Source organism: Loxodonta africana, chromosome 9, assembly GCF_030014295.1.
Source record: "Loxodonta africana isolate mLoxAfr1 chromosome 9, mLoxAfr1.hap2, whole genome shotgun sequence".
Lineage (NCBI taxonomy): Eukaryota > Metazoa > Chordata > Mammalia > Proboscidea > Elephantidae > Loxodonta > Loxodonta africana.
This window is the reverse complement of record NC_087350.1, coordinates 78,506,143-78,530,841: the sequence shown is the minus strand read 5'-3', so window position 1 is coordinate 78,530,841 and position 24,699 is coordinate 78,506,143. Positions and strand designations below refer to the sequence as shown.

At 51.9% G+C, this 24,699-nt stretch overlaps 2 protein-coding genes across 10 annotated transcripts in view; both read right to left on the bottom strand.

Annotated features, from left to right (window-relative positions):
- Positions 1 to 2,616, bottom strand: part of CORO2A (coronin 2A) — a 75,161-nt gene extending 72,545 nt beyond the window's left edge. The window contains exon 1 of the mRNA XM_003407574.4: positions 2,517 to 2,616. The gene's annotated coding sequence lies outside the window, so the exon portion shown is untranslated. The remainder of the gene's footprint in view (positions 1 to 2,516) is intronic.
- A 6,246-nt stretch (positions 2,617 to 8,862) lies between these two features.
- Positions 8,863 to 24,699, bottom strand: part of TBC1D2 (TBC1 domain family member 2) — a 56,634-nt gene continuing 40,797 nt past the window's right edge. For 6 of the 9 annotated variants that reach the window (XM_064291677.1, XM_064291680.1, XM_064291681.1 and 3 more), the window contains 7 exons: positions 20,719 to 20,829; positions 19,036 to 19,223; positions 17,505 to 17,975; positions 13,578 to 13,698; positions 10,763 to 10,948; positions 9,902 to 10,023; positions 8,863 to 9,201 (listed from right to left, as the gene is read on the bottom strand). In XM_064291677.1, coding sequence (XP_064147747.1) covers positions 8,982 to 9,201; positions 9,902 to 10,023; positions 10,763 to 10,948; positions 13,578 to 13,698; positions 17,505 to 17,975; positions 19,036 to 19,223; positions 20,719 to 20,829 — 1,419 coding nt within the window. In that variant the 3' untranslated portion in view covers positions 8,863 to 8,981. The other 3 variants (XM_064291678.1, XM_064291679.1, XM_010588027.3) reach the window with 3 other exon arrangements.

The window sequence follows — 24,699 nt, the reverse complement described above, 5'->3', positions numbered from 1 at the left end:
TCTGAGTCTGCCCCCATTTCACAGATGGGAAAAGTGAGGTCCAGAGAGGGGAAGGGATTGACCCAAGGTCATCCAGTGGGGCTCTTCCTCTGGACCACATTGCTTCCTACGCTGGCCAGACTCTGGCAATGTAATCTTTGCTGTCACTAGCTTTTAAGCTGTACTTTTCAAATGAAATGCCTATTAGACCTCAAATAAAACACTGAAAACTTCTTCACTGTAACTTCTTATAAGTAACAGCACTATACACATCTCTCTCTAGAGTTTCTTCTTCAGGGCAAAGTCCCCAAGGTAGAACCCAGGAGAAAAGGGCAGATAGGGTCATTTTCATGAACTTTTTTAACAAGCTGCCAGATTGCTCTGCAAAACTAAAAAACGTGAGTGAATACCTACAGCTTTGCCAGCATAGGATTTTACCCTTTTATATTTATTTTTGCTAGTTTTATAGGAAAAAACACAAACTTTTCATTTGATGTATGGTCTTAGAATCAGAGCTTGTGGGCTCGGTTGCTGGTTTGCCCTATGACTTCTGCCAAGTCATGGCCCCTCTGAGGGGAGGGGATAACTATCTTTAAAATGAGGGGTTGGGTGAGATGATTTCTTAAGATTCCTTTCAGCGCAGACATTCCATAATTCCATGGTGCCTTCTCAAATTATTACTATAGGGGCCATGCCCCTAAATCAGGCTAAAATGGCTTGGACTAGCTGAGCAGGAAAATGGGGTCAAGATGATACATGTGAAGGGATGACAGGAGACTTAGGTAGCACTTAAGCCTGTGTGTTGGAGCTACACTTGAGTGACAGCATGTATACTTAGTCTGCTTTTACAAGGGTATAACAACACCCATTTGTGGTCTAGCCCCAAGGCCTGTGCAGCCTCCACCATGGCTGGAGAACAAGGTCGTGGTCACCCTGCTTGAGCCCTAGAATCTCAGTAACTTGGGGTCAAGGGTTGGTCACCCTCAACAAGTGCTCATCCAGCCTCTGCTTGCAGACCCCTGATGACGCTGAGCTTACCACCTGCCCAAGTGGTCCCCCCTTCCCAGGTGGTTCCTCCCTTCCTAGATTGCCTTTCCCTTGCTTTGGCTGTAAGAAGCCCCTGGGTGAGAGGCAGGTCGTGAGGAGGACAACGGAGACCAGTAGGCCCACTCCCTCAATCAGGGCAAGTGGACTGGAGAGGGAGGATGAGGACCGTGGACAGGGCAGGCCTAGACGGGCTGTGTGTCCTCCTCTCCATCCAGACAGCTAAGGGGCAGTACATCGATGTCTTTAGGCACAGGTAGATTCAGGACGGGCCCCAGGCTTAGAGGAGGCCCCACAGCCAGCTCTGGGGCAGACCTCAGCCACTTCAGCTCCCTCTCCCCACTTCTCCTCCCTTTGGCTCTGACGGGAGACACAGTGCTTAACCTGGGGCTGTTCAGCCTGGAGGTGGACAGATTTAAGGGATCTGATCACTGCCCATGGTGGGGAGGGAGGTCAGACACTGTGTGCCCAGAGCAGAACCAGTCGAGGGGCAGTGACTGGAAAGCAGACTGGCTGGATGTGGAAGCTGCCTTCAGGGCTGGAGAGCTCCCAGTGTACAATCAGGCTGCAAGACCTTCCAGAGGGGATGTTATGTTCTGGAAGGGCCAGGCCAGATGCTGGAGGTCTTCTTTACCCAGAGCCTGGGGCCACACTCCCTCAGACACGTGTTCTGCCCCACGCTCCAAGCCCAGGCAGACACAGTGTCTCTGCGCTGTGGCTGCTTTTGGTCCATGCGTGGCTATGAGCCAAGGCTGGGATACAGGGCTGGGCGCTAGCACCTGACCAGAATGGGGAAGGGGATGGGGCCGTCCTACACCATTCCCTAAGTCCAGGCGGTGGGTACGGTCCTCGCAGGTTTGTAGCTGTGGGTTTGGAGGCCACCTCCAGCCCAGGTCCCCCAACCCCATAAGGGAAAGCTGGTCTTGGCAGACAGACTCTAACCGCCCCAACCCGCAAGCCCAGGCGGGCAGGGGGCTGGGGTTTCTGCTCTGCCCAGCGTCCCCACCGCTTCCCGGGTCGCTATGCTGAAGCCCAGCAGGTCACTCAGCCAAGGGGAGGGAAGGTCCCGATACGGGTGCCGCGGGGCTCCGGAGCCACACGAGGGCCTGTCAGCGCCCGCTGGCCGAGCCCTGGGCGAGCGGCCCTCACTGGGGGAGGGAGGGGTGCGCGGTGCAGACAGTGCCCATCTGGGTCCCGACCGTCGGGAGGCCAGACTTGGGGGCTGCCGCTGCCAACAACCCGGCCAGGAGCGAGCCACCACTGCGCCCGCTTTCCCAAGGGTGGAAACTGAAGCCTGGAGGCGAGCAGTGCTTTGTGCAAGGTCACACGGAGGGACTGGAAGCCGGGGTGCCTCGCGCCCCGTCGGGCCCGCAGCGGCGTGCCGAGCCCCAGCATCCCTCCCCCGGCGCTGCTGCTGGGGGTGCGCAGCACGCACGTCCCGCCCGACGCCCCCATCGCACAGACCGCGAAGGCGCAGCGCCGGGCCGCCCTACCTTGCTGAAGGCCGCGCAGGTGGCAGTGGCGGCGGCAGCGTCTGACTCCGGCTCCGCGCTCCTCGCCGCCCGGCGAGTCCCCGCGCCCAGGGTTGCCGCCTTCTCCCCCCCGCAGCCTGCGGGCGGGGCTGGCGGGTGGGGCGAGGGCCGGGCCCAAGCCCCGCCCGCCCGTCCGTCCCGCGGAGCCGGCCGGCCAACCCTCCTCCCCGCTCTCCCGCCGCTCTCCCGGCTCCCCGGGGCTGGTCTCGGGGCGCGCACACGCTCACAAAACAGGCGCGCACACCGGCGCGCACACGCCGCAGTGATTGGGGCAACGCTTCACGCCCCGCCGATCTCTCGCTGCGTGGCGTGGAGCAAGGGTCTCTATCTCCCCGATCCTCAGTTTCCCCATTGGTGAAAAAGGGACGGTAACCGTGTCTGCCCCAGGGGGTTGTTTGAGAATTAGGTGAAACGATCCCGGCCGGGCAAAGGGTGCGCGCAGAGCCTGGCACCGGAGAACCGCTCTATAAGCTGGAACTCTCAGGGTGATGTGAGGCTTCAAGTCCTCCCAGATGAAAAGGACAGGGAGGGCCCGATGAGTGTCTGCGAGGAACCCTTCTCTCGGTAGCCAGGAGGGGGCGCTGCTGCCCAGGCTCACCGGCTTTGGCATCCCGAGGAGGGTAGGCGATGGGGAGGTTATGGCAAACCTGCTGACCTTTTAAGACCTTAACTGGGTTTTTATCATTTATTGGGAGTCCTGATGGTGCAGTGGTTAAACCATTCAGCCATTAACCAGAAGGTCGCAGTTTGAATCCACCTTTGGAAACCCCGTGGGGCCACTCCGCCCTGTCCTGTAGGGTCGCTATGAGTTGGAATCCACTCCATGGCGATGGGTTTGGTTTTTTCGGTTATCATTTATTGAGTGCTTACTATGTGCCAGGTACTGCTTGGGGCACCTTGTATGCGTTACATCACTTTCCCCCAAGTCTATACTTTACTCATAAGAAGGCTTAGGCACTGAGAGGCTAAGTAACTCACTTAAGATCACACAGCTAATAATTCGACCCCAGGCAGCATTGTTCCCAAGCCCAAATTCATGGACACCCCACCACACTCATGGACACCCACCACACTATCTCTCTTGGGAAGAGATTTTTGTTTTCTCTGGTGGGATATCTCAAGAGCCTAGAACAGTGTCTGGCACATGTTGGGTGCTATCCAGTCAATTGTGACTCATAGCGACCCTATATACAGAAGAGAACTGGAACATAGTAGGACTTAATATGGATTTGTTGAGTGAGTTATGCAGTTATCTAGTGCTGCTATAAAAGAAATACCACAAGTGGATGGCTTTAACAAGCACATTTATTTTTCTCACAGTTTAGAAGGCTATAAGTCAGAATTCAGGACACCAGCTCTAGGCGAAGGCTTTCTCTCTCTGTTGGCTCTGGGGGAAGGTTCTTGTCTCCTTTCAACATCCATGGGCCTCGTGTCCCTTGGAGACCTTCATGTGTCTTGGCATCAATCTTCCCTTAGGTCTAGGAGGTTCTCAGCACAAGGATCCCAGGTCCAAAGGACATACTCTGCTCCCTGCTTTTCTTTTTTTGGTAGTACTCAGGTCCCTCACCTTTGGGTGGCCCCATTCTTCTAGTCCCTCTGAGTGGCGACCATACCCCCCTTGGCCCTGGCAGGCCCCGTTCTTCTGCCCTTTGGGCATGGCAGCCCCACCCCTCAGCTTTGGGCAGCAGATACAGCCCCATCCCCCTGGCACTTGTGAACAGCAGTCCCACACTCCAGAACCAAGTTAAAGATCTGACTCTTTGAAACCTAGGAGTCTGTAACCCATCCTTTGAGACCCAGTGGGCCGTGATTCCACCCTTTGAGACCCCATTGCTGTTGAGTCAATTTTAGTCTCATAGTGACCCTATAGGACAGAGCAGAACTACCCCACAGGGTTTTCAAGGATGTAACCTTTACGGGAGCAGACTGCCACATTTTTCTCCCACAGAGTGACTGGTGGGTTCAAATTGCTGACCTTTCAGTTAGCAGCTGAGCACTTTAACCATGTGCCACCAAGGCTCCCTACTATGCACTAGTTTACATATTTCATTTAATTCTACCAATCCTTTTATTAAGCTACTACTGTTATCCCCATTTTATAGATAAGAAACCTGAGGCTTAGACTAAGTACTTGGGGGCTCTTGGTTATCACCCTGTGACTCTGTGTTCACTGTTCACCAGGCCACTCCCCTGTCCAGAACTGAATGGGCTACCTGCCCAGCCCATCAGTATGGTCCTCAAAGCCTCCACCTGAGCTGGACTGCCCAGTAGACAGACCAAATGCATGCTTTGGGGACCAGCATGAAAGACTTGGGTATTTGATAAAAACGCATATGGACAAAAACAATGTTGTGGGTATTCCTTATACGTGTGGTTGAATACAGCTTCAATTCTGAATTACATCTGAGGGGTGGACACCATAGCCTTTCCAAAGCTAAGCCATTTGAATATCTTAATCCATTTAGGGCTTGGGCCAGCCTCTCCAGTGCACCATTTCCCGCCCCCCCACCATATGCCACTCGCCCTGCACTGTCACACCTCTGTGCCTTTGCTCACGCTGTCCCTTCTGCCAGGAATTCTCTTCCCCCAGCATTACTCCCCGTCATTCTTCTGGGCCCAGTACCAATACCTCCTCCCCTAGAAAGCCTTCCCAGATGCTCCTGGAGGGGCCTTGTATTTGTTTTACCCTGTGACATGGTGGTTGGTGGCTGGCACTGTTACGGAAAAGGCTAGTTTTCCTGTGGGGGCCATGTGCATATGGACGGAGGGGCCAGAAGGGATGCTTATTGCAGGCACCCCAGGACCCTTCACGGGGTTGCTGAATTTGTGATCATGTGGAGGGAAGAGGGTTTTGTCAGCCAACAGAAATGGACACACACTCCAACAGCTTCCTTTGAGAACATTGTCCCCTGCCCCTCCCCCATCCTTTCTTCAGGAGGAAGGGAACCCATAGCAGAGCAGGGATAACCTGCCAAAGGACCCCTAACTAGGAAGCCACATAGTAGGTCTGGCTCCAAAGCCGGGCCCTTCTGCCACCATGTTCTATCGGCCCTTATTGCTGATTGGGGTGGGGCAGGAAAGTGGCTCCTTGCCTCTGGGTGCATCAACATGCCCAGCTTTGTTTAATCTGCTATGTGTGAGCAAACACCTCGTGCATGACCAGAACACGAGTGTGTGTATGAGAGTGTGGTGAGTCCTCCACCCCCTGCCTCACACGAAGCTTTCTGTACAATATGGCCCCTGTGCTGGGCAGGGAAGTCTCTGAGCTGAAAAAGAATGAGGGATCAGACAGTGCCTGGGAGGCAAGGTTCTGTGTATGGGGCATGGAGCCAGACTTCAGAGAGCTTCCCTCTGTCTAAAATGGCCCCCAATTTCGGTATCCCCCTGTCCAGACTCTGGTCCTCATCTAAGTTTGCCTGCACACCTCTAGAGATAGGGAACTCACCATCTGTGCTAACCTCCCTAAAACTTCCAGGTCTCTCCCTCCACCCACCCCACAGTTTCACCACACTGTCCTTTCTCCAGGACCAAGGCCTCAATCCTCCCCCCAGAGATGGGCTTCAAAGCCCCACCTCCTTTGTGTACCCAGAGTGTCAGAAATGTTTCCAAGGGGGCAGGACCCCCCTCCAGGGCCTCTGGGAGATTGGAAATGCTCCTGCCCCACGCCTGGAGACCGCAGCCCTGAACACAGCATTTCCGTGGGAGTGTGCACATCTCACGTGGTGGGTTGGCCCTCCAAAGTGCCCCCCCTTCTTCCACCTGTGACTTGTCCCTTTATTCCTGGGATGTCGGCCTAGGTAGAGGTTGCCTGAGTAGTGCCTTTCCCCTCTGCCTGTGGCTCCCCATCTATAAAGTGGGGGCCTTGTGCCTGGGGGAGGGAAGCTTTTAGCATGAGGTTCCATCCCCTGGGGTAGGAAGGCAGGGCTGAGAGGGATCAGATCCCCTGCCAGGGACAGTCCCTGGGGAAGGGGCGACAGCTGTGGTGCAGGGCCAGGAACCTGACACCAGGGGTGGGCCCCAAATGCGTCCAGGAAAAGCAAGGGGAGGGTGGACAGGCTCCCAAGGAGCAGCCACAGCTTAGGGCAGCCTCAGACTTTCTCGAGGTGTGACCCCCCTCCCCGCATCCCTGCTACACCCTATCGCGGATGTCCACCTTTCCTTGGACAACAGCACTACAATTCCACCTTGAGGTGACAGGTTTTCCACCCATTTTCCTTTGCCTGGAGCTTCCCCGGTCGGCCCAACACCAAGCCGGAAGCTGACCCCTGCTCTTCCCCTTAGGCCCTTGAGGGAAGCATTTCAGGCTCTGCAGTCGGGGGCCCTGGGGTTTTCAGTGGCTGTGTGACACTGGGCAGGTTGGTTAACTTCTCTGAGCCTTGGTCTCCTCTATGAACTTGGCATGCGTGGAGTGAGTGCTCAAAATTGACTCAACAGCAACGGGTTTGGTTTTCCTAAACTGTAACATTTCGCATAACTGTTGGGCCACTAGGACTCCTTGAGAAGGGGGAGAAGCAGGGAGAAAAGCAGGAGAGGCCAGGTGAGGGGAGGCAGAGAGGCAACGAGGGAAGGAGAAGGGAAAAAGAGGAGAAAAGCAAGGAAGGTCAGAGCAGGAGGGTGCAGAGGGAAAAAGAGCAGGAAAGGGAGAAGGGGGAGGAGGTGACAGCTCATGGGAAAGACAGCAGCCCTGGTGCCCACTGGCCAGTGTTTCTGCTGAGGAGGGGATGTGAGCTCCAAGGCTGGGATCAGAGCAACTACCAGTGGGCCAGTCTCCTTGGAGCCTCGAATCTTCTCTAGGTCTCCGGCCCACTGAGCCTGGCACGACTCAGCACCATAACATCCTCTTTAACCCTTTTGAGAGCCCTGAGATTCGAGCTCTTTCCAGTCACCCAGATGATGGCCCTGAGGGTTACAGCACCCAGCCTGCCAGGGGGTGTAGCCAGGATCCTCCAGGCTGCTCTCCCACCATCAGGCCTCATGGATGTGGTTTTGTGGTGGAAGGGCTTCAGCATGTGGAAAAAGTTTAGTAAAAATGAGACAGTCAAGCCCCAAAGTGGAGCCAGCCAGAAGCCCACGTGAAGGTGGGAGAAAGGAGCTCTGAGTGTGCCCGCCCCAGAGCTGTGTGGGGGGCGCAGTGTGTGGGCAGTGGGCACTTGGTGTGCCAAGCTCTTAAGTTCACACCTGTGGGTGACAGACGGAGCTAGAGACCAGCCAGGACCACCAAGGTACCTGTCCCTTTTCCCCAGTCAGAGCTAGGAGGTTCGAGGGCATTTCACCTAATCCTGGGTGGTTTTCCAGAGAGAAGGTTTCCACGTGAGACTGCCATCCCGACCCCAGTCCTTCATACCAGAGAGCCAAGCCCAAGGCTACACCGGACAATCACAGGCATTGCTAAGCAATGAGTTGCCAAAATCACTTACACAACCTTGACTCCCTGCAGGGGTAGGAGCCTCTGTCTGCTGAGGAAGGACCTGGAAGGGCCCACAAAAACCTAAACTGCACCAGAGCTGGGAGGTCTGAAATGTTCTCACAGCTACACCTCTCAGAGAGCCTGTGGAGTGGCTCCGAGTTCCTGCACACGAAAGCTCCGAGTTCCTGCACACAGTGGGTGTTATACTGAGCCAGGCCTGAATTGGCTACAGGCTGCAATGCTGTCCTGCTCACCACCTCTTCCCCTGCCTTGCACCAGCCTGTGAGGTTGGCAGGAGACCAGAGAGAGATGGCTGCCCCAGGCTCTCTGCCCCATCCTGACATAAAGTCCCCCTCACTGGTGGACAGGGGGCTTTTCCCTGGGAACCTCCCAAAATAGGCTGGGGCAGAAAGGAGGGCATAGGCACAGGTGTCAGGTACCCAGGGAGCCAGGCCTGGCACACTGTCCCAGCCAGCATCGGGGAGGAGCTGCCACTCAGAAGGGCAGAAACCCTGAAAGTGCACGGCTCAGCTCCACGGGAACCAGGAGGGGGGCTGGTCCTGCAGACACTCCTACAGAAACAGCAGCCACAGATGTCCTGGCATGGGAAGGCCCTAAAGGTGGGACACCTTGGTGCCCTGAGACCATCTGGGAACAACTGGTTACTGAGAACCACTTAAGTTCTGAAACGTGTGAACTTTTCCAACGTTTACACGTTTTACATAGATATAGCTTGGAGAATTCTCAAGATCATCCTATAATTATAGATAGCACTCTTGCTGGCCTGCACAGTAAAGTGTTCTGAGGGGGAGGTGAGAAAGGGGTGGCATCCCTGGGTACGTGTCCACGAAGAGGTAGCCCAACCAGTGGCTTCACTGCAGACAATGTCCCGATGGGGGAGCCTGAGGCCCAGGTGACAGGCGAGGAGGCTCCTGGCCTGGGCCACTGGTCCATGCCCGTCCTCAGTGGGCCTGCCAGCCAAATGTGAGAAAGCGCTCTGGGGAGGGCAGGTGGCCAGGTCAGGCCTCTGCCTCACCCTCGCCCTCATCCTCGTCCTCGCTGGGGCAGCCCTCAGGCACTGCTCGGCCCCGGAAGGCCTGGGTCTCCAAGTACTTGGCCTTGAGCTGTTCCAGCTGCCGCAGCTCAGCCTCCAGCCGCTCCCGGTGGGCCGTCCGCAGCTGCCGCAGCTGCTTCATGGGAAAAGGGTTCATGTCGTTGAAGGCGATGCTCATCAGCTTCCTGGGGGGAAGACAGCCAGCTGGAGCAGGGTCCCACCCAGCCTGGGTTCATTCCACCTTCCCAAACCCCTGCATTTATTCCCCCCATGTGGCTGAGGACCCTCACAGTCATTCCCAGAGCCCTGGCCCCGCCCTCAGGGAGCCCGCCTTCTGGGGGTTAACAATGAGAAAAGAGACAATTTCCACCCAGGGTGATAGTACTGAGGCAGGAGGAAGCTTGGGGCTGTTGGAGATTGTAAGAAGGGCACCTAACCCAGTAAGAAAGGGTTGATCAAGGAAAGCTTCCTGGAGGAGGTGACATGTGAGCTAAATTTTGAGGAAGGGGTAGAATTTAGACAAGAAGAGGAGATCCCGGTGGTGGGTGAAGGGGGGAAGAGGAAAGGAATATTTAAGTAAAAGAAATTCTAAGGGTAAAAACCCAGGAGCGGGGACTATTGTAGGAACTCATATAGTTGTTTGGCAGCATTGTGGGGCATGGGTGTTGGGGGCAGGGGAAGGTACACAAGAACTGAAACTGCATGGAGGCCTCACGTGCTGGCAGTGGGCTTCCCTAAGGATTTCTAGGCTGTAATGGGGGCTCGGTATCACTAACAAGCCTCCACTTGGCAAATACCAGCCTAGCCTCCGCTCTGTGTTCTGGGGTGTGTGGGGTGATGGGTGCAGCGGAGTGGGCAGTGGAGGGGGCGGTGGTGGATTCTCACCGGCTGTTGCAGATGGTCTTGGTGAAGAAGCGCAGGTACTGGTAGATCTCTAGGCCGTCCTGCAGCCTCAGGATCTCCTCCTCGTTGTACTTGAAAATGGCCAAAGCATAGCGGAACACCACCTGAAGGGCACACCGGGGCTCAGGTGGGCGTGGGGGTTGGGGCAGGCAGTCAACAGAGGGAGGAGAGCCTCAGACCCAGGCACTGTGGGGAGTCACTGGCCAGGCTGCAGAGGTGTGTGTCGGGGAGGTCACTGCGGGTGGCGGGATACCCCACGGGGACAGGTCACCACTGAACTTGGAATCTGGGGATCTGGACCTGAGTCCCAGCTCTGCCCTCACTTGTCCGTGACCCTGGGTGAGGTGTTGCCTATGCTGGACCTAATGGGGATAGTACGTCTTTACATGGGGCTTTGGCAGGAATCAAATGAAACGGCAGATTTGACGATGCCCTGCAAACTATAAGGTGCATTATTAAGCTACAGTGGGGTAGTGGGTTGGGGTGCAGGGAAGGGCCCGTCCAGGGTCTCCCAGCAAGGTCAGTGGCAGAGCTGGGCCCAGAACCTCAGCTCCAGCGGCTGAGTTCAGGGCTCAGTGTGAACAGGAGGAGGAGGAGGAGGAGATGCCCAGGCGCTGGAGGGGCAATGGATGGAGCAGGGATGTGCCTCCTGATCAGGCTGTGCCATCTCCCCAGCTTGAGGAAGCAACCTTCAGAGGCAGCACTACCACTTCTCCTCATGTACACACAGCACTTCACAGTTTACAAAGCCATGCTCTCAGGAACCACCCTCCACAGCCCTGACAAGTAAGCACAGCCTTCCCATTCTCCAGGGACAGAATGGAGGCCAAGGCAGGACCCTACCTTGGTCCCCTCATACAGGAAGGCATCCCAGACCCGGAGGAGGATGTCACTGATGAGACTGTCTGCAAATACCACGAGGAACCAGTTGAAGGTGATGAGGGAGAGGTCCACGTGGTGCTGCCCCAGGTGAGCCATCAGCCTGGGCAGCTTCTCTGAGAGGAGGTCCTGGAGCACCCTCTGGTCTACCTGAAGCAGGCGAGAGGGCCTGTTACTTGCCGTTCCAGGGAGTGGCTGCCTCCTTCCCACCCTCCCCTTCACATCCAGTCACACCATCCTGCAGCTGCTCTGAGTATGTCCTGCCCCGGCCAGCAGGCACCAGGCTCTTGGAAAAGCTGGGCCCCAGCCAGCTGGGAGACCGGCACACCAACACGTTGCTCCAGCCACTCCGACGAAGGCTGGCAGTCATCTGCGCTGGAAGGACCGGCCTTTCAGATGGAGGTGTCTGTGGGCTGCCAAGTTTTCAGCCAGTGGAGTTTTGGCCCCTCAAGGCAAGCAGAGCTCAGGGCCAGCCTAATCCTCCTGACCCTTGAGAAACTGATCTTGTGCACAAAGGCCCTGGGGGACACGGGAGCTTTGTTTCTGCTTCTCTATCCCCTGTGGCCTGGCACACAAGACGTGCAGAAGATGCTGGGGCAAGGCCTCGGGGTGGGTGATGGGGGGCCACACAACATGTCAGGGATCTTCCTACAGCAGGACGCCACTGGGCGATGGCTGCCAGCATGGCTGCTGTCCTTGTCTCACTTGGCCCTGGTGATTACTCCCAGCATTGGCTCTTTCTTTGGCTCCAAGTTGTGGTTCTTTTGCCGTTTTCCTCCTACCTCTGTGACGATCCCGTTTTAATCTCTTCTTGCTCTTCCTTTGCTAGAACTGCTGGCTTCTCAGGCATCTCCTTCCATTTAAGTTCCTTCAAAGCTTCTGCAGTCAGCTATGGCAAACCCCCAGCAGCTCCTCTCCCTTCCTTCCTCACCCAGAACCCCAGGTCAGCTGTGGAGGCCAAGTGCCCACATCAGACCTGTGGCAAGCCATTGAACCTAAGATGCCTACTGAAGGATTTAGGGATGAACGGATATGATGTCCGAGACTTACCTGAAGATAATCAGAGGAAGAGTAGTGGGTGGGAGCAGAAACAAAACTGGCTGGGTGTTAGGAATTACTGAGACTAGGTGATGGATACATGAAGGCTCATTTTACAGTCAAGCCTGTGAGCCGGAATTCAATGGGACTGCCTTGTTTCTTGGGGTCTTGCAAGTTTTCCAACTTTGACAGGGTGCAGTCTTAGCACTTTTTTATCTCTCTCTATTAGTGGAAAATATTTGAGTTTTCCTTCTCTGACAGGTTTCTGCCTCATAAAGGTTCTGGCTTTCATAGGTTTTACTTTACTACTTTCTCTGTTTCTTGTACATTTGAAGTTTTCCACAATAAAAAAAGAAAGAAAAAAAAATTGATTGTACAACACACCTCGATTTCAAAGATGTTAAACAAGAAGAAGAAGAAAAAAAAAAAGATACATTTCACAGCCTGCCTTGCAACTAGAGGTGGCCATGAGATCTAGGTGTAAGCAGTAAGAAAGGAGAAATTGCTGCCCAGGGGAAGGCTACTTGGAAGGGAGTTAGCTCGGCTGGTATGTTCCTCCTGCCTTTTACCCTTCTGCTTTTCTTGGCCTAAACCACAGCTGCAGTGCTGGAGGTGGTGCAGCCATCTTGTGACCATGAGGTGAGGAGCACGACGATGAAAGCCAAACACCGGGATGGCAGAGCAGAGAGCGAGAAGAAGCCTGGTCCCTGATGACACTGAGGAGCTCTGGACTGCCCATCCTCAGCCTTGTCGTTCTCTGAGAAAAACAATCCCCCATTTAAGCCACTGTTAGGTTGGGTTTTCCTTTCCATGCAGCCAAACACAATCCTTAACGGACTTACTGCCTTTTTGCTGGTGACTCCAAAGTCTTGATCTGCAGCCCTAACCTCTCTCCTCAGCTGCACAACTGAACATCTACTGTCTCCTGACCTGCCCACCCAGGTGGCAGACCCAGGAAGAACCTGCTTTAGATAGAGGATGGGGAGGCAATGGCTTGCTAGGTTCAGGGGGCAGGAAGTGAGAAAGTCCCCTTCAGGTGGCCTCTGTAATGCAGAGGCCCTGACCTGCAAGAATGGGTGGGGCTTGGCAGGGCAGGAGCAGGGAGCAACTGGAGAGTGGAGCTGGGAGGTCTGAAATGTTCTCACAGCTACACCTCTCAGAGAGCCTGTGGAGTGGCTTTATTCCTATGCAAAAGCAGAGAAGCATGGGGTTCAGAGAGCTGATATCACTTGCTAAGGCCACACAGCCACTTAGTGGAGGGACCAGGCTCTGGGCCCAGTTCCACCTGACTCCAGGGCTGGCTTCTGCTCACAGAGCAGTCAGACAAGAATGAGATAAAGGCGGCAGCTGTGTTTCTCAGTGGACAGTGATGGGGTTGCAAAGAGTTATCATCAGCACCTCCCCTCCTCCCAGCCCATTTCCCATCCTACACAGCCTGTTTTGAAATTACTGGGTGACAAACAGCAAGTCACACTAGATTTTCTTCTCCTCTTCTCCCCAGAAAACCAATTGTTGCTAATTATACAATGCCACTGCTGGAATAACAACAGTTTATCCCACGGGCAGAGCCCTAACCATTCTAAAGGCCACCAGCTCACTAGAACCTCCCAGCAGTTCCGGGAGGTTACTAGCCCTTTTCACAGAAGGAAGAATGGCGGTCTGAAAGATCCCTGGCTTTTCTGAAGTTCATCGGCTTGTAGGAACAAGTCAGGGGAAGTGACCTGCATGGTGCCCCACTCACCTGGGACGCCGTCAGCGTCTTGCTATAGTAGTCAGCTGGCAGGATGGTCTCTACGATGGCCACCAGGCACCAGAAGGCACTCTCCTCCTCGTCCAGGATCAGCAGAGCAATGGCTGCCAGCCTGAGCAGGAGGGAAGGAGGCCTGAAGTGACCAGACTAGTGTCCCTGTCCCTGGGGTGAGATGGACACTCTTTTGGGGAGGAGTACTTAGGTGATTTCCAGAGCCTTGATTTCTCAACTGTAAAATGGGGATCATTTCAGAGCAGCGGCTCTGGAGTCACGTTGCCTGGTGTGAACCCTGGTCCTGGTGTTTCCTTGTTGGACAATCTTGGGCAAGTTACTTAAGCTCTCTGAGCCTCAGGCGCCTCATAATAATCACTGTCGTGACGATGAACAGAGCGAGCACACGTTCAATGCCCAGCATAGTACCTGGCATGTAGTGAGCTGTTTATAATGTTAGCCATCCTCATCTTAATATTCAATGTCTTCCCAGCGACTACTGGTCTCTCAAGATACTAGGCAAACACAAGGTCCTGCATTCAAAGATGTCTGGGGAACACTGCACACTCTGGGCCCCTCTCGGAGGCTCGTGAAGCACATTATCTTAGTAAAGCCTCTGAGAAACCCTGCAGAAAACCCCTGTGACTCTCCAGCTCTGGGGTGCCCAGTGGAGCCCCTGTCACGCATTATACCCACTGGCCCTCAGACACACTTGGGGAGATGCATTTTGAAGCCTCAGACTCTCTGTGAGCTTAAAGAGCATTCAAAGAGCACACGTGTCCACATGTTTATGTTTCTCTGGGATCTTACTAGATTGGATTCCTAACCTCCAACCTCTTCTGAGGTTCAGGCCTCTTTCGAAAACAGGGTTGATGCTCAAAAAAATAAAGGTATCCCTTCTCCCTCTCAAATACATCGGGAAGGAATTTCTCCCCAGTCTGGCTCAAATATTTGTACAAATCCTCTGAGTCTGGGCTGAGTGGATGGAGAAGACGAACAGTCACAGGTTCCTGGGAAACAGTCACAGGCTCCATCCTCTCAGAGGTCACTTGGTTCAGGGACAGCAAATATGTGGCACACTGGCCACCAATCCCTTTTTCCATGCCCAGGGCAGACATAACTAATTGATCATGGCACACTTTCCCACTGAATGAGTCTGGAGGCTGCCTTAGAAACTCTCTCCAGGCAGGGCTACAGGCAGCTGCCTTCTGCTGCTCATCCTTGGTCTGCACAAACTCCTTGTTGCACAGGCTCAGAAAGCAAGCAACTTGCTCAAGCTCACACAGTCAGTTGGTGGCAGAGTAGAAATAGAGCCCAGGACTCCCAAAGTCCAGCTTGGGGCTCTTCCTCCCTGCCTCTCCCCCTCTATTCCAGGAGAGCCTCAGGATGTTGAGACTTCTGCACACATTCAAAGGCCAGCGATCTAAGGCTGCTGGTACCCACTAGGTCTCGGAGCTGCAGCTGGATTCCAACCTAAGGCATTCAGGCCCGGGCAGGCCTACAGAAGAAACTCTTGAGAGAGGGACAACATGAGTCAGTTGGGTGGAGGAGGAACTACATTTAAGGAACTCTGTGGAGGTCAGAAAACATTTTTCAAAGGGGCATGGGTTTAATTTTTTCCCTCTAAGTCAGCACTAAATCATCACTGTGAGCTCTGTCACCCTCGGAAGAGGCTGGATTTGCTGCCTTAGAAGCAGGGTTTGGCCTCTTGAGGGGCCACATGCAGTTCTAACAGCAGCCACTAGGTGGCAGAACTCAGACAAGAACTGTATGAGGGTCTCACACGCTTGGATTTAAGAGCCTTCCAAAGAACGCACTGCAACTTCCACATGTGAACAGGCTCTATAAATAACTTTCTATTTAAAGCAATAGTATTTGCCTAGGTCCCAATTACCTTTGCTTGCATATCAAATTAAAAGTAAAATAGCATTCAGAGAAAATATAAAGAAATACCCTTTTGGTATGGGTATCTGCCACTCTTGGTCTCAGTTGTTCCTTATATATCCCTTTGCAGCCTGTGTGTTGCCTCTGTCCACACAGGGAGAAGCCTCTTTCCTATGAGGTATATCTCAAGGCCCTCCTGCTACAGGATTGTTTTTCTACCCTTCAGCATAGACTGGACCCCAAAGCACCACAGCCCATGTGGCTACTAGATTGGATTCATGACCTCTAACCTCTTGGAGGTCTCAGAAGAGGTCACGTGTGATTAGGATAAAAGGTTTCTGAGTGCCCTCAGCATTCCCTCTGCCAAGTTCCCATTCTGAGTGAGGGCAGGTGGTCAGAAGGCCTGGGCTACGGGCTAGAGAACAGGGTTGGCACTTGGTCCAGCCTCCATAGGCGGGCTGGCACTGGGCAGGTCCTGTAACCTCTTGGACTTTTTCTTGCCTCACATGTACAACGGGAGCACTGATGCCCACCTCACTGGGTTTTTACGAGGAATAGATGGCGTCAGGTATGTAAAGCACCCGGCACCCTGAGTGCTCTCATTAAGTGTTAGTTCCTACCTTATCTTTTGTATGAAATGTAAAAATTATTATCCATATTAACCTCATAGCTTCCAGCTTCCTTCAAAGCTATTCTTAAAGAGGCTTTGCAATTTTTTTCCCTTTTGGATTTTACCACATTCAAACAGATGAGAGGTGTACAGGCTTTTGCTCAGCTGCTGAATGAATGAATGAGTGAAAGAACACATGTCCACAGACATCACATACAGCACACATTTAGATTAGCATTAAATCCGAACTTATTTTCCAAGAAGGCTTAGATTGAGAGGCATTATTGTTGGGGTTTAACTGAACTCCCAACAGTTACACATATAAATGCTCAATTTCACCCAATTTTAGATTGGAAGTATCAAAAATAACCTACCTCTGGAAACCATTCATATTTGAGTAGGGACACTGAATGTTTATTATATGTTAAATAAATGCCACATACTGCCTGTTTTAAAAAAAAAAAATGGTTTATATAAATTTGGTTTGAGTATGCCCTCACCCATTTAAATTAAATTGAGTCAAAATGTGCTTTGGGAAACCTCTGAGATTATGTAACCTCTAGCTCTCCAAGGATCCTGGAGGGGGCAGTCCTATGAACTAGGCGATCCTGCCCCTCTCTATCCCAGATCCCTTGGCCCCAGCAGATTGGACGAAAGTGGAAAACTAACCCAAGCTGGACCAATCAGATTCCTTCCCTTGGGAATTTAGGACTGGGATGTGTAGGGCTAGGCCTGAAAGACCCAAGATTTGGGGACGGAGGCTTCCATTCTGACAACCTCCATGGGCCCTAAATATCCAGGGAATGAGTGGGCAGAAAGGTTGGTCGCTGAGAGAAAGAAGTAGACATGGAGAGTGAAGGAGAGGCCAGAGACCATGCAGACCCTGCGAGGTGGTGTACAGCGGTGCTGTACAACCTCACAGAATACAGCTGAGCTGTGCCTAGGAGTTGTGCAGAGCTTCAACCATGCTGGAGAGAGTAGCTGCCTGGGATCCCAAGGACCATCTGGTCCCCAGTCCTATTTTTTCCTGATTCTGTGAGCTCCCTCTGTACTATTTATAAATTCCCTTTTTTGTGGACTCCTCTGAATGGGTTTCTATGCCTTCAGAGAAAATGATCCCCAACCCAGACAGTCCTGCAATACGTAGGCAGGACTATACATGACACCCCTCAGGAGACTGTTCATGAGATTTCCTATGTGAGTGGCACCTCCTAGAGCACAAATCGAGGGAGAACTAGGGATCCATGAGCTCTGGGCTCAGGCCCATTTCTGCCTTGAATGTGTCCTTTCACCTGCCTGATTCCACCTGTATGGTGGGGATCAAGCCTCCTGAGCTCACCTCTCTGGGCCCTGGGACACTCCAAGGAGACAAAGATGTGGTGGGTGTGCTCTAAGGGTAACATCTGTGCCTTGCTGCAGCTACAGTGGCTCACCTGTTCAGGCCCTGGCAGTAGCCGATGGTGGGATTCTGCCAGGAGAAGGCCAGCAGTACCCGGCGGAGCTTGTCGGGGAAGCTGGAGGTGGGACAGGTGAAGTGCTTGTTGTTGGGGAAGGTACGGTTCAGGTCCAGCTCGATCTGACGGGCAGCGGGGTGCTCACAGGTCTGGCCTCGGCTCAGCAGCTTCTGATAGTGGCCAGGGACCTGCAGGTGCTGCACACGGAGGTGGACAAGCCACCTCCAGACACGTGGCCGGTGCTCTTGGGGAATGCCTGCTCGCAGCAGCTGCTTAAGCTCAGCTGAGGGCACAAGCTCCCCCAGGGCAGCCCAGCGCTCTCGCAGTGGCTGCTCCTCATGGGCCAGCAGGTGGTGGGAACGGACCTCTAGCACCTGGATCTTGGCCAGTAGCTTCAGGTCTTCTACCTCGTAGTCAGGCACCGTCAGGAAGCCATACTCGTCATACTCGCTGCCAGCAAAAGCACATGTTAGCAATGTCTTGCAGGGTCCCTCCCTAGACAAGGGGCACTAGGGGGAGGGGAGTGGACCATGGGCAAGGGCTCACAACTCACAAGACCTGGTTCCTGCCCTGGCTTCACTGCAGGTTAGCCATGCAGCTCTGAGCAGGTCACTTCAGTTCTCTGAACTTCAGTTTGCTCATCTGTATAATGGGTATAGGAATTCCTACTCTGCCTCATGAAAACCCAGTGAAATCCTCTGTCATAAACTGCTGGGGGCCTAGAGAGTGCCTGGTAGATAGTGGGCCCTCATTCATTCTGCACAAATACAACGGATCCTTTTATGACTCCACGCAGCCTCAGGCCTAAGGAACCCAGCACTGCACATACAGAACCCCACTTGCCACAGCCAGTAAGCCCAAGGATGGGCAGGGGACAGCACCAATGACAAGCAGAGATGGGAGAGCTGGGGACCCGTTCCAGACAGCCCTTGATTTAGTTAACACTTGCCCCTTCTATGTGCTAGCTCATCTAATCCTAATGATTCTGCAAAGCAGGGGTCAGTGCCCACACCTTACGGAGACTAAGAGGCTCAGAGAGGTAACGTGACTTGTCCAAGATCATACGGTGAGAGGGCTGGGTCTGCCTTCAGAGCCCGGGCTCCTGCCACTGGGCACCCAGCCTCCAGAGACCTTGCACCTTAGCCACAGCCCCTTCTGCTGTATCTAACTGCCCGCATCCACTGTGCTCTGCCAGGGCTTGGCTCCAAGGAGACAGCCGCTTGTCTCCCCTGCCCCCTCTCTGATGAACACATCTGGGAAGCAGCTGGGGAAGTGGAAAACATGGGCTCTGGAGCCAGAACATGTCCTGCTGTACCAGTGTGCTGTGTGGCCTTTGGCAAGGGGCTGCCTCCTCTGAGCCTGCCTCTTCTCAGCTGTATAACCGGGCTCCTGATGGCCACGTGCCACACACCACACACAGGGTTATCTGATCAGAAGAGCTAACAGGATGCAGTGCTGGGGCAGCAGGACCCTGAAGTCAAGTAGACTGGCCCGCCGCTTCTGAGCTCACCTGATGGGGCTCAGCCGCACGCCGTCAGCCACAGCCTCATCGGCCTCCCACTGCAGTGCTTCCTGGATAAGCTGCTTCAACAGCTCCGAGCACTTGCTGGCCTCATCCCCCATGATCTCCTGCAGCCTCCGCAGCCCTGCCAGGTACTTGCTTTCCACCTGGCAGTTCTTCGCTTGGAGGTAGGCGCACTGTAGGAGGGTAAGGCAGGGCTGGTCAGGCCACCTGGTCAGGCTGGGGCTGCCCCAAAGGCCCGAGGCCTGAACAGTCCTTCCTCCAGCTCTCATCACCCACCCTCCCCCCATCCCCAGATCTTCATATATGGGCAAGGAGGTGGACCCTAAACCTGAAGGGTTTATAGCAAGGCAGAGGGACTCCTGGCAAGAGAGCCCCAGGGCCTGGGCTGAGGCCAGGTTCAGAAGGAAGGAGGGGTGGGTGCGCAGGGACACACAGGCTCTTGTACGGCCTGCAGTCCCGTTCTGGTTCAGCCACTTGCTAACTGTGTGACCTGTGGCAAGGTACTTTGCCTCTCTGCGCCTTAGCTACCTCACTGGTAAAATGGGGATATGCAGCGTCTTCTACCTCAGGACTCTGGTGAGAATCAGATAAGCTAATTTGAGTAAAGCCCTTCACAGGGTGTTGGGCCCAGAGCACACTCTCTGGGGCTGGCCTGCTGCGCAGTGCCCAGGGCTGGACATACAGCTCTGGACACTGCCCTCATGCCCTATGCTGATGCTCCAAGGGCTCTTTCCACCCCCTGACACTGCACATCTCTCCCACCTTCATGCACACTCTCCCCTTGTCTAGAATACTCCCTGCCCACTCCCCCTGGCCTTGGACTTTTGTGTTCTATTTGCACAAGCTGGGTGGTACTGGGCAAGTCAGGGAACCCTTCTGGGTCTCAATTCCTTCTTTGTTAGATGGAGACAGTAAAAATCTGTGTCCTAATGTTGCCGGGACCCCTGGGCTGCCTGGTCCCCATCACCCTGGGTGGCAGGGAGCAAGCCTCATAGCCAAGGCTGTAGTTCTGTGGGACCTCTGGCCAGGTCACCATCTGTAAACGTTTATGAGCACCAATTGTGAACCAGCCTCCGAGCTTCTTCTCCCAGCTGGTCCACCTCACACCCACCTTCGCTTCCCTCAGTTGCCAGGGCTGCCTCCTGAGTGCCATCCCCAACACCCTCAGGGATTCCTGCTATAGCTCGAACAATCTCCCTACTTCTAGTCCTACCTGTCCAAGTCCATCCTCCATGGAGCAGCCGCAGCAGTTTTTTCAAAACGTAAGTTCCATTTAGGACTTTCCCAGGCCTTTTGTTGCTCTGTTTGCCTGAATAATATTAACTCACCTTTAGGACTCAGCTCAGAAGGCCCCTCTGCCAGGAAGTCTTCCCTGACTCCCTTCCTCCCTCTGGACTCCAAAGAATCTTGTTTGTCGAACACCCTCACTAGTCTGTGGACTCCCAAGACAGGAACTGGGTTTAGTTTTTTCAACAACCCTACACCATAGCTACCCAGTGATGTTGGGACCAGATGACTCAATCTGCCAGAACACAGGGGTTTGGAGAAGAATATGACACAGGCCTTGCTCATGAAGGGCTCAGTGCAGAGCAAGGCAGATGAACAAGCAGACAGTGACACAGTCGCATGCAGAGGCACAAGCTCAATGGCTGGCCTTCCGCCTCTCACCTTCATCAGGAGGGCCTTCTCCTTCTCAGCCACCTTTCTCCAGATCTTTGTGACCTGATGGATCTCAGAGTTGAGGAAGCGGTTCTGGGTCCGGTAGGCTTCCATGTCATCCTGGAGAGAAGGAATCAAAAGCATTTTGTGAGTCACACCACAAACATTTCCCTAGTCCCTCAAACCATCTGCCAACATTTCCTTTCTTTAGCAATTTCCAGTAAGGCAAGAGAAGAGGAAGTCTGAAAAGAAAAAAAAAAAAAAAAAACCTCCTCTTATTTTGATCCCAGTGTAATGTGGTAGAGAAAGCACTAGACCAAGAACCCAACTCCTGATTCTGACATCCTGTCCCACTCGGACCCTCAGTCTCCTCATCTGTAAAGGCAGCAAATACCAACTATCCCACTGGGTAGCAGGGAGACTAAATGAGGTAAGATGTGATAACATCAAGTACAGGACCTAAAACATAGCAAGTGCTCAAGTAGTGTTTATTTTTAAAACATATTTGCAATTATACCGAACAATTTTGGGTGAAAGTTTCTTTTACTTAGTATTGCTTTGCAAATACTTTTCTATGTTATTACCTAAGTTTCCCAAATACCAACAAATACCTGATGATTATTCCACTGGGTGACTACAGCATAATTTACTTATCAGCTTTTTGTATACATATATAACATTTTATGGTGCTTTTGGTGAAAGTTCACGCAGCAAATTAGGTTCCTATTTAACAATTTCTATACATGTTGCTGTGATGCTTGAAGCTATGCCACAGTATTTCATATACCAGCAGTCAGTCACCAATGGTAGACGAGTTTCAGTGGAGCTTCCAGACTAAGACAGACTAAGAAGAAGGGCCTGGCAGTCTACTTCTGAAAAAATTGGCCAGTGAAAATCTTATGAATAGCAGCAGAACAGTCTGTCTGATATAGTGCCGGGAGATGAGTCTCTCAGGTTGGAAGGCACTCAAAATACGGCTAGGGAAGAGCTACCTCCTCAAAGTAGGAAAAAAAAAAAAACCAAAAAACCATTAAAAACGAACCAAACCTGTCACCATTGAGTCGATCTCAACTCTATAGTAATCCTACAGGACAGAGTACTGCCCCATGGGGTTTTCGAGGAGTGGCTGGTAGATTCAAATTGCTGACCTTTTGGTTACCAGCAGAACTCTTATCCACTGTGCCACCAGGGCTCCCCTCAAAGTAGAGTCGACCTTAATGACGTGGATGGAGTAAAGCTTTTGGGGCCTTCATTTGCTGATGTGGCACGACTCAAAATGAGAAAAAAACAGCTGCAAACATCCATTAATAATCAGAACATGGACTATAAAAGTATGAATCTACGAAAATTGGAAGTTGTCAAAAATGAAATGGAACATAGGAACATCGATATCCTAGGCATTACTGAGCTGACATACTGAGCTACTGGCCGTTCTGAATCAGACAATCATATGGTCTACCACGCCATGAATAACAAATTGAAGAAGAATGGCTTTGCATTCATCATCAAAAAGATCATTTCAAGATCTATACTGAGGTACAATGCCGTCAGTGATAGGAAAATATCCATATGCCTAAAAGGAAGACCAGTTAATAAAACTATTATTCAAACTTATGCACTACCCACTAATGCCAAAGGCGATGAAATCGAAGATTTTCACCAATTTTTGCAGTCTGAAATTGATCAAACACGCAATTAAGATGCATCGATAATTACTTGTGATTGGAATGCCAAAAGTTGGAAACAATGAAGCTGGATCAGTAGTTGGAAAGTACTGCCTTGGTGATAGAAACGTCGGAGTGATAGAATTTTGCAAAACCAATGGCTTCTCCATTGTAAATACCTTTTTTCAACAACATTAATGGTGACTATACACCTGAACCTTACCAGATGGAACACACAGGAATCTAATCGACTACATCTGTGGAAAGAGAGGATGGAAAAGCTGAGTACCATCAGTCAGAACAAGGCCAACGGCTGACTGTGGAACAGACCATCAATTGCTCATATGCAAGTTCAAGTTGAAGCTGAAGGAAATTAGAACAAGTCCATGAGAGCCAAAGTACGACCTTGAGTATATCCAACCTGAATTTAGAACCATCTCAAGAATATATTTGACATGTTGAACACTAATGACTGGAGACCAGATGAGTTGTGAAACAACATCAAGGACGTCATACATGAAGAAAGCAAAAGGTCATTAAAAACACAGGCAAGAAACACCAAGATGGACATCAGAAGAGACTCTGAAACTTGCTCTTGAATGCAAAGTAGCTAAAGTGAAGGGAAAAAATGATGAAGTAAAAGAGCCGAACAGAAGATTTCAAAGGGTGGCTAGAGAAGACAAAGTTAAAGCATTATAAGGAAATGTACAAAGATCTGCAGTTAGAAAACTAAAAGGGCAGAACACACTGGGCATTTGTCAAGCTGAAAGAACTGAAGAAAAAAATCCAGGCCTTGAATTGCAATATTGAAGGATACTGTGGACAAAATATTGAATGACGCAGGAAGCATCAAAAGACGATAGAAGGAATACACAGAGTCACTGTACCAAAAAGAACTGGTCAATGTTCAACCATTTCAGGAGGCAGCATATGATCAAGAACCGATGATACTGAAGGCACAAGCTTCACTGAAGGCACTGGTGAAAAACAAGGCTTCAGGAATTGACAGAATAGCAATTGAGATGTTTCAACAAATGGGTGCACAGCTGGAGGTGCTCACTCTATGCCAAGAAATCTGGAAGACAGCTACCTGGCCAACTGACAAAGAGATCCATATTTGTGCCCATTTCAAAGAAAGGTGACCCAATAGAATGCAGAAATTACAGAACAGTATCATTAATATCACATACAAGTAAAATTTTGCTGACAATAATTTAAAAATTGTTGCAGCAGTAGACTGAAAAAGAACTGCCAGAAACTCAAGTCGGATTCAGAGGACATGGAATGAGGGATACCACTGCTGATGTCAAATGGCTCCTGCCTGAAAGCACAGAATAACAGGAAGATGTATACCTGTGTTTTACTGACTATCCAAAGGCATCTGACTGTGTGGATCATAACAAATTATGGATAATGTTACAAAGAGTGGGAATTCCAGAACACTTAATTGTGTTCATGAAGAACCTGCACACAGAACAAGAAGCAGCTGTTCAAACAGAACAAGGGGATACTGCGTGGTTTAAAGTCAGGAAAGATGGGCAACAGGGTTGTATCCTTTCACCATACTTACTCAATCTGTATGCTGAGAAAATAATTTGAGAAGCGACTATAGGAACAAGAACAGGACATCAGGATTGAAGGGATACTCATTAACAACCTGCGATATGCAGATGACACAACCTCGCCTGCTGAAAGTGAAGAGGACTTAAAGCACTTACTGATGAAGATCAAACACTATAGCCTTCAGTATGGATTACACCTCAACATAAAGAAAACAAAAATCCCCAGAATTGGACCAATAAGCAACATCATGATAAACAGAGAAAAGATTGCAGTTGTCAAGAATTTCATTTTACTTGGATCCACAATCAACCTCCACGGAAGCAGCAGTCAAGAAATCAAACAATGTGTTGTACTGGGCAAATGTGCTGCAAAAGTACCTCTTTAAAGTGCTAAGAAGCAAAGATGTCACTTTGAGGACTAAGGCGTGCCTGACCCAAGCCATGGTACTTTCAATCGCCTCATATGCGTGCAAAAGCTGGACAATGAATAAGGACGACGAAAGAGCTGATGTTTTTGAATTACGGTGCTGGTGAAGAATATTGAATATACCATGGACTGTCAGGAGAATGAACAAGTCTTGAAAGAAGTGCAGCCAGAGTGCTCCTTGGAAGTGAGGACGTGGAGACTCATCTCTCGTAGTCTGGACATATTATAAGGAGGGACCAGTCCCTGGAGAAGGACATCATGCTTGGTAGGGGAGAGGGGCAGTGAAAAAGAGAAAGACCACTGATGAGATGGACTTACACAGTGGCTGCAACAATGG